The sequence below is a fragment of the Camelina sativa genome, chromosome 5 (assembly GCF_000633955.1).
Source record: "Camelina sativa cultivar DH55 chromosome 5, Cs, whole genome shotgun sequence".
NCBI lineage: Eukaryota > Viridiplantae > Streptophyta > Magnoliopsida > Brassicales > Brassicaceae > Camelina > Camelina sativa.
Window position 1 is genome coordinate 4,358,576 of NC_025689.1, and position 8,973 is coordinate 4,367,548.

Genomic DNA, 8,973 nt, shown 5'->3' on the forward strand with positions numbered 1-8,973 from the left:
TTTTTCAGCTTTGCGGATCTTCAGAAGCCTCAGACTGAACTTGATGGCAAGGCTTGTGCTGGTGTTGGACAAAGCAGTCTTATGTCTTATTATGAGACTATGTTCGACCAGGTGATTTTTCCTTCTTCTTTCCTGAAATGAAATTATATGTTATTGTCTCTTCTTGTAAATTCTTGTGTAAAATATCCAGAGATTGATGCTGTTTGTTTTCTTTGGCCAGCTGGATGTGACCGCTGCTCAGCTTCTGGTGAATGACAGTAGTTTTAGAGACAAGGAATTCAGGAAGCAACTTAATGAGACTGTCAAGTCTATGCTTGATTTGAGGGTTATTCCTATTTTCAACGAGAATGATGCTATTAGCACCCGAAGAGCCCCATATCAGGTTTGTTTCTTGACTATCTTCTTTGTCCCTTGTGACATGAAATTCTAATCATCAGCTAGCCGACGTCTTTGAATCTCCTAGTCTAATGCTCTGCTTCATTTCACCTGATATATGCAGGATTCTTCTGGTATTTTCTGGGACAACGACAGCTTAGCTGCTCTACTGGCGCTGGAGCTGAAAGCTGATCTTCTGATTCTCCTGAGTGATGTTGAAGGTCTTTACACTGGCCCTCCAAGTGATCCTAACTCAAAGTTGATCCACACTTTTGTTAAGGAAAAACATCAAGACGAGATTACATTCGGCGACAAATCAAGATTAGGGAGAGGTGGTATGACAGCTAAAGTCAAAGCCGCAGTGAATGCAGCTTATGCTGGGATTCCTGTCATCATAACCAGGTGAGGGCCCTTCCGAGCTCGATTTTAGTTTCTGACCTTTCATATGAAAAATCTAATGTTCTCTGTATAACACAGTATATGTTCTTTTAAGCAATAAGCTAAATGATATTTTGTTAGATGGGTAACTGATATATTTTCTTGCCTTTGAAGTGGGTATTCAGCTGAGAACATAGACAAAGTCCTCAGAGGACTGCGTGTTGGAACCTTATTTCATCAAGATGCTCGTTTATGGGCTCCGATCACAGATTCTAGTGCTCGTGACATGGCTGTTGCGGCTAGGGAGAGTTCTAGAAAGCTTCAGGTAATGTTACAGCTTCTATTTTCATGGCTTTCTTTCATATTGGTAAAGTCAAATATCTTTCTTGTTTAGTACAGATGTATTTAATTTTCTTTGCAATTTGCTACAGGCTCTATCTTCAGAAGATAGGAAAAAAATTCTGCTTGATATTGCTGATGCTCTTGAAGCAAATGAAACAACAATCAAAGCTGAGAATGAGTTAGATGTAGCTGCAGCACAAGAGGCTGGGTTGGAAGAATCGTTGGTGGCTCGCTTAGTTATGACCCCTGGGAAGGTAAAACAGTATTCATGGCATGATACGTATTTGCTTATTGTTGTTATGCCATAGCCAATTTACCTCTAATTATAAGCCATTTGTGTCTAATGTTTCTTTATCTTGTGCTTTATAGATCTCAAGCCTTGCAGTTTCAGTTCGCAAGCTAGCTGAAATGGAAGATCCAATTGGCCGTGTTTTGAAGAAAACAGAGGTGTGATCAGAGGACAATTGTTATCATATTATGAGTTAAATAAGGGATATGAGTATCCTCCTAGTCAACATATAATAGTTGTTTATGCTTTTTGTTCTTTGTGACAATTCCTTTTACAGGTGGCTGATGGTCTGGTCTTAGAGAAGACCTCATCCCCATTAGGCGTACTTCTGATTGTTTTTGAATCTCGACCTGATGCACTTGTACAGGTATGTTTAGTGTCAAATTCCTTTTCCTTCTTTAATATGTGAAGTTGCTAAAGCTGTGCTTTATCCACAAACCAAACAGATAGCTTCACTTGCCATCCGGAGTGGAAATGGTCTCTTATTGAAGGGTGGAAAGGAGGCCCGGCGATCAAATGCTATCTTACACAAGGTACAAGGACTCAAATTTCATAGCTTGGATTAGTATCCAGATTTATCATTATATGGCTTCCTCAAAGCTCTTTTAACTCTTTAAATTTCATGGTATAAATGTCTAGGTGATCACTGATGCAATTCCAAAGACTGTCGGGGGTAAACTCATTGGACTTGTGACTTCAAGAGAAGAGATTCCTGATTTGCTCAAGGTAAACACAGATTCACAAACAGGAAGCTACAACAAGTCTTTATATCTTTTGTTAAAATGGAACTCACCATTTGAATTTGTGCTACAGCTTGATGATGTTATTGATCTTGTGATCCCAAGAGGTAGTAACAAGCTTGTTACTCAGATTAAAAACACTACAAAAATCCCTGTGCTTGGTCATGCTGGTATGATTTCAAGTTTGATTTTCCATTAAATTCTTTACTTGGATTTTACTAGAGAGTAACGATGGCTTAAATGTGTCCTTCCAGATGGAATCTGTCATGTATATGTCGACAAGTCTTGTGATACGGATATGGCAAAGCGCATAGTCTCTGATGCAAAGTTAGACTATCCAGCAGCCTGTAATGCGATGGTAAGATAATTTTTTACCTTCCATTGAGATTTCAGTAATGCAGTGGGGTTTTTAAATTCATCTGACTCATTTCATCTTCTCTTTCCCTCATCTTTTTAGGAAACCCTTCTTGTGCATAAGGATCTAGAGCAGAATGCAGTGCTCAATGAGTTTATTTTTGCTCTGCAGAGCAATGGTAAGTCATAGTTGGACCATTTATTCTTCCTCTTAATACCTTCAGTCACGATGACTTATATATATATGTAGCTTTTAGATAATAAAAGTTGACTGGTCATTTCATGAATACTTGCATTACTGCAGGAGTCACTTTGTATGGTGGACCAAGGGCAAGTGCAATACTGAACATACCAGAAGCACGGACGTTCAACCATGAATACTGTTCCAAGGCTTGCACTGTTGAAGTTGTAGAAGACGTTTATGCTGCTATAGATCACATTCACCAACATGGGAGGTATAAACTCGACATAACAGACTTTGATTTTTGTAAATTTTTGCATATGTTAGTGGAAAAGTTCAATCTTTATCTTGTCTTGTATGTTGTTGCGAGCAGTGCACACACAGACTGCATTGTGACAGAGGATCACGAAGTTGCAGAGCTATTCCTTCGCCAAGTGGACAGGTAAATTACTGGATCATGAACTTGCTTCATATCTGTCTTTGTTTTTTCTTGGTAACTGACGGTAAGATGTGTGTCCTTGAACAGTGCTGCTGTTTTTCACAATGCAAGCACAAGATTCTCAGATGGTTTTCGATTTGGACTTGGTGCTGAGGTAAGTCAGAGACATACACATTAGCCTACTTATCAAAAACAAATTAAAGAGAGGAAGCGTGAGTGATGAAGAGTATCTATTGTGATTTACAGGTGGGAGTAAGTACAGGCAGGATCCATGCTCGTGGTCCAGTTGGGGTTGAAGGATTACTTACAACAAGATGGTACAATTTTACTTGCTAAACACAAATTTTATGTAAATTTAGCCTCTGCAGTGAGCTTCTTTTCTTAGCTTCATTTGAATTATCATGGTGAAATGGTTGCAGGATAATGAGAGGAAAAGGACAAGTCGTGGACGGAGACAATGGAATTGTTTACACCCATCAGGACATTCCCATCCAAGCCTAAAAAGAAGAGTTCGAGTGTTTGTGTGTGTGTGTTTGGTTTGAGACTTGAGGAGAGACACAGAGGAGGATGGGCTTTTTGTTTCCTCTCTGATTAGTATCATATCCGATGATTATTATTATTACTACTACTTATTATTGAAACCCTCGCTTATGTAGTGGTTTTGATTTAGGGTTTAGGATTGCACCAAAAATAAGATCCATTTTACCACTTGGTCTTGCTCATAAGTAAGATGAAGAACATTTTATTAGCTTCTCTTCTTGTCATTGTAAGCTACCTACACCTTTTCTGATATTTATCAAGATTCTACTACTTGCGTTTCCTTTATCTATGAATGAATATATTTTGGATTTGAGTTTCGAATTGCATTGTGAATCAAAAGTAGAATCTGAACTGGAAATTCATTACCATTAATTCTCAAAGATCGTGCTATAATTGAATTGCTAACACAATGAACACAAGAAGAGACTTCACAATCTCAGTCTTAGGTACTTAGGTTTATTAACCTTACATATCACTCTTCCATAAACGCCTTAACATTCTTCAACCATAACAAGTACTCTTGGTTCACTTTTCTCATCATGTACTCGTGCAAGAAATTCGTGGTGCTTGCTTTCACTCCTCTGATCTCCAAAAACTTGTAGAAAGTCTTCTTCAGATTCTCGTCCAAGTCTCTGCAAAAAGACAATGAAACACAAAACAACATTATAACCTCTATGCTCATGTCTATCTCTGTAGTCTATACAACCATACACTTGCAATTACTATAAAGAGTTTTTGATTCACAAAGGCTTACTCGAAATCAGGTCCTTCATTCGCCATTTGATCCTCCAAAGAATCCCCCGGTTGTTTCACAGATAAAGCATCGATAGCAATCTCATCAGGAAAAGCCATGCAGCTAAACTCTAAGCTGAGTCCGCTCTTCTTGGTAATAGTCACAACTAGTGGAATACTTGATTCATTACTAGGACCATCATCATCATCATCATCTTCATCATTCTCATCAGTAACAAGACTAGGCATGCTTACTACAACTTTAATATGTTCTCCATTGAAATCTCTAGTCAATGTCACATTCTGCTGTCCAGGATTGTCTTCAATTTTGAATGGGAAACTTCCTGGAGTCATCTCTTCATCCTGCTCCCAACCAAACAAACCCCAATACAATGTCAGAAGAAAGAAAAAAGAGTCTTTAACAGATAGATAACAAAGAAACATATCTTATGCAACTGTGTGTTCATCGTCTAGTTACAAATCAGTACTAAAGCTCAACACCTACTACTTTGCTTACAAAAACCTAATGCATCGTTATGAACATCCCCAGAAATCAAATGCATTGGAAACAACAGAGCATATGATTAAATATCATAAATTGAAGAACTTTACAACAAGCTGAAACCAAGTAAACAAGTAAGAACTATAAAAGACAGAAATCAAAATGAAAAGCTCTTTCCTTTAACCAAAACAAAGCAAATCAATGATTTGTTCATAAAGCATTCTCAGTAAAATGATACAGAGCAAAAAGAAAAGGCGAAAACTTTTACCAAATTGAGATCACCGGATTGCAAAGCGGAATTGATCTCGGAGTCAATCACTCGGATAAGGGTTTGCTCGGAGCTCATACGATCAATAGCCGTCGAGTAAAGAAAGCCGCGAGAGACGAAAGGACTCAGCGGAGAAGGGTTGCGAGGTAGATTCGGGCGATTGACAACGGTGGAGATAGATCGGACTCGAAGACCACCACACACTGAAGCTAGCTTAGAAGCTGACCTGCGTACAACGGACCAAGCTAAAGCCATGGTGATGGTGATTTGATTTGATTTGATGCTCTCTTCTCTGAAGAGAAAAATGGGATTTTGTTTTTAAGGGTTTTAAGGTTTTAGCAGCCATTGAAGCTTAAGGCTCCGTATCAGCCCGGTTCGGTTCAGTTCGGTTCGGTTCGGTCCGGTGCGGAAATTAAAATCAAACAACGAACCAAATTACATTTTAAATCAAGGCTCATAATCTAACAAATTGTATTAAAAAAATCCGTAAAATTAATAATAATTATTGATTTAGTTCGTTTTTTTTCCTCTCAAACTGATTAAGTTGATTAGTTAGATATATACCAGTAAAAGATAAAATATGAAAATAATAAAATGATAATTTTTGGTTCATTTTAAAGTGAATACAAAACTTGCATTCTGAACTCTCTAACAAAAAAACAAACTTGAAAGTCATTACCATTAATTATAAATTAAATTCTCAAATGGAAAATGCTAAAACTCAAATATGAAAGTTTCTGATTCTCTTTTTAAGTATCAGAACTTTTAACTTGCATCAACCAAAAACTTCTTGACATCCTTCAACCAAAACAACTGGCGTCGCTTGTTCGTCGTCATGTACTCATACAAAAAATTCGTTGTGTCTTTTGTCAATCTGGTCTCCAGATACTTGTACAACGCATTCTCCAGACTATGAGTCACGTCTCTGCAAAAGGCGATGAACGACAAAAAAAACATTATATAATTAACCATTCTTCTCGATCATGCTTGTCCAATACACAAGCTTAATTACACTTGCATTTATTTATTCACAAAGCTTACTTGAAATCATCAGACGACCATTCAGTATTCGGCAGTTGATCTTTCAAAGAATCCCCCGAATGATCCACAAATACATTATATATGTCGATATGACCATCAATAACGTTGCAGTGAAACTTGAGGCTGAGTCCGCTCTTCTTGGTAACATTCACTGTTAATGGAATCCTTAATTCATCATCGTCATCATCATCCTTATCATCGTCCTCATCATCGTCATCATCATCATCATCATCATCATCATCATCATCATCATCATCATCATCATCATCATCATCATCAACAACAACACCAACATCACGAGATTCACAAGGCATGCCTACTACAACTTTAATGTGTTCCCCATTGTAGTCTCTAGTCAATGTCACAGTCTTACCTCCATCATCTTCAATTCTAAAAGGTAAACTTCCTGGAGTCGCCTCTTCATCCTGTCCCCAATAGAGTATAAGCCAAAAAAAAAAAACAATGTCTTAACAAAGACACATATCTTGTCTAAATTTAGGAATTAATATCAAAAACTTAGAACTATATAATCAGCAACATGTCATAAAAAAAAACAAAGCATAACCAATTTATGTTTCGTGAGGAACAAGCTATGACCCAAAAACTTACGTTAACCATATCATTGGTTTGCGAAGCAAATCTGATCTGGGAGTCAATCTCGAGGATAAGCGTTTGCTCAGAGATAAAATGATCAATAACCTTCGGGTAGTGTGAGCTACTAGAGGCGAAGGGACGCAGCTGTGATGGGTTGAGAGCTAGAGACGGACGGTTCACAACGGTGGAGATAACTCCGACTCGACCACCACACACGGAAGCAAACTTAGATGCTGACCTGCGTACAGCGCACAAAGCTAAAGCCATGGTAATTTGATTGATTCTCTTTTCTTTGGTTCTGTGAAGATTTTTTAGGGTTTTTTTTAGGTTTTAAGGGTTTATATAGGGTTTTAAAGCGACTAAATTTGAGAGTCATGTCAAACCGGTTTGGTTCGTTGATTAATTTAAAAGTTAAAACCCTAACCCTAAATCAAAAGATATGCAAATTTCTCATCTAATAAATTGTATCACAAAATCATATTAAATATTATTGAGATATTTTAGGTTGACGAGAGTAAAAAAAATATTGAATTTAACCGTATCCTTGTGTGGGCAAAAATTCAAGAAACTAAGGGAGTATTGGTTTAGGATTGAATGAGAATTTTAATGATTTTAAATACAATCATAGAAAGTATAAAATAGAGGATTCTAATAGATTGTTTAGAAAGTTTTTAAAAATTTTGTGATTTGTTTTTCTTAATCTTGTAAAATCTCTCATACAATCTTGCAAACTTTTTCAAAAAATATTGCAGAATATTCTCTTGTTTATTCAACGCTTTTGTCAAAAAAACCAATAATCTCTTGCTTATCTCATCTTTGCCAAAGTCATATATCTTTCAACGCTAGATTTATTATATCGTTGGTTATATTAATTGGTAACATATTGCATTGTTAGTTTTGTATTTATATATTATTATATCTTCTTTATGTTTGGGTGTTTGATTCTTTATTTCTTTGACTGAGTGTGATAATCTAGTGATTATCAACATTTTTCTTATCATTGTTTATAAATATATGCTTATGGGAGACTCCTAAAAGAGTAAGGAAAATGGTTCATATAGTCAATAGGGACCACAAAAGACAAAAGTGCTAGTAGTCAGTAGAACTACTTGTTAATGGAGTTCACCGAAACTGGCATGATAATAACAGTAATTTTAACAAGCTAATTGTGGAACAAAATTTTTTACCAGTTCTTAATGAAAGACTTGGATACCAAAAAAATCACAATCTATCATTATATATTCACTCCGTTTTCTTCTTTTTCTTATGTGCACTTGAACCTTATTCTTAATTTGTCCCAAGATTTTAATCAAGGATTCACAATTCCAACATTTGTGTTCAATATTGTTAGCATTTTCCATAATTTCTTAGAATATATATTTATATATATTCATTTAAAAGTGATAAAAAAACTCTCATCTGAACGCTCTAACAAAAAAAACAGAAAAAAACAAACTTTGAAAGTCATTACCATCTATACTATTAAAGCAGAAGTACTCTCTAGAGTAAAAATGGACCATGACTTGGTTTTGGTAGGTTTTTCATTAAAAATGATTAGAGAATCACAAAATTTAATCTAATTAACCTATAGTTTCGATTTCTTTAAATGATGAAAATACCCTCGGTCGATCACTTAAAAAATTGCCGGGTCGGGACGCGGATCCTTACATATCCGACTATAGAAGGAAAAAAAACCCGTGGATCTGTTTGTGCTCCAGAATAATATTTTTCGGATCCAATATATTATTTCATTCAAGATTAGTTATTTAAGATCCCAAACAGAGTTATTCGTTATAGGCAAACACTCTGATTTCATTTTGCTTTAAGGTATTTAAATGAAAACCATAAATTTTAATTATCAAAAATTCGAATATTTCCTTAATTACCGAAATTGATCTTAACAGGTAATCTTTTAAAAAGAATATTTAGTGATTCAGTTAAAATCTTTAAAAACGAATATTCAAATTACCAAATTTGACTAAATTGCTTGATTTCCGATATTATAATATTTCCTTAACAAAATTATAGTAATTAATTGTGAGTAGTATAGATAGAAAGAATTAAAAACGCAGAAATTATATATATGTAAATATGTAAACTAATTTACAGAAAATGTGTATTGTATATCCCACATCAACTAAATATTTTGGAATATGGTTCATAATCACTATAAATATGTGACTAAAATGTTTTGAGTA

At 35.6% G+C, this 8,973-nt stretch overlaps 3 protein-coding genes across 3 annotated transcripts in view; 1 reads left to right on the forward strand and 2 right to left on the reverse strand.

Annotated features, from left to right (window-relative positions):
• Positions 1-3,908, forward strand: part of LOC104785446 (delta-1-pyrroline-5-carboxylate synthase A) — a 5,113-nt gene extending 1,205 nt beyond the window's left edge. Inside the window, exons 4-20 of the mRNA XM_010510665.1 lie at positions 9-111; positions 221-382; positions 500-777; positions 928-1,078; positions 1,185-1,349; positions 1,465-1,542; positions 1,662-1,751; positions 1,831-1,917; positions 2,024-2,110; positions 2,198-2,294; positions 2,379-2,482; positions 2,582-2,657; positions 2,783-2,933; positions 3,033-3,101; positions 3,186-3,252; positions 3,345-3,415; positions 3,518-3,908. Coding sequence (XP_010508967.1) covers positions 9-111; positions 221-382; positions 500-777; positions 928-1,078; positions 1,185-1,349; positions 1,465-1,542; positions 1,662-1,751; positions 1,831-1,917; positions 2,024-2,110; positions 2,198-2,294; positions 2,379-2,482; positions 2,582-2,657; positions 2,783-2,933; positions 3,033-3,101; positions 3,186-3,252; positions 3,345-3,415; positions 3,518-3,599 — 1,918 coding nt within the window. The 3' untranslated portion in view covers positions 3,600-3,908. The remainder of the gene's footprint in view (positions 1-8; positions 112-220; positions 383-499; positions 778-927; positions 1,079-1,184; positions 1,350-1,464; positions 1,543-1,661; positions 1,752-1,830; positions 1,918-2,023; positions 2,111-2,197; positions 2,295-2,378; positions 2,483-2,581; positions 2,658-2,782; positions 2,934-3,032; positions 3,102-3,185; positions 3,253-3,344; positions 3,416-3,517) is intronic.
• LOC104785447 (uncharacterized protein At2g39795, mitochondrial-like) lies at positions 3,986-5,482 on the reverse strand. The gene is made up of 3 exons (XM_010510667.2): positions 5,141-5,482; positions 4,393-4,733; positions 3,986-4,270 (listed from the first exon to the last, which is right to left on the reverse strand). Exons 1-3 carry the CDS (start codon positions 5,393-5,395, stop codon positions 4,111-4,113), a joined length of 756 nt encoding a protein of 251 aa, XP_010508969.1. The 5' UTR covers positions 5,396-5,482; the 3' UTR covers positions 3,986-4,110.
• On the reverse strand, positions 5,906-7,042 carry LOC104788869 (uncharacterized protein At2g39795, mitochondrial-like). The gene is made up of 4 exons (XM_010514647.1): positions 6,791-7,042; positions 6,436-6,606; positions 6,182-6,372; positions 5,906-6,065 (listed from the first exon to the last, which is right to left on the reverse strand). Exons 1-4 carry the CDS (start codon positions 7,040-7,042, stop codon positions 5,906-5,908), a joined length of 774 nt encoding a protein of 257 aa, XP_010512949.1.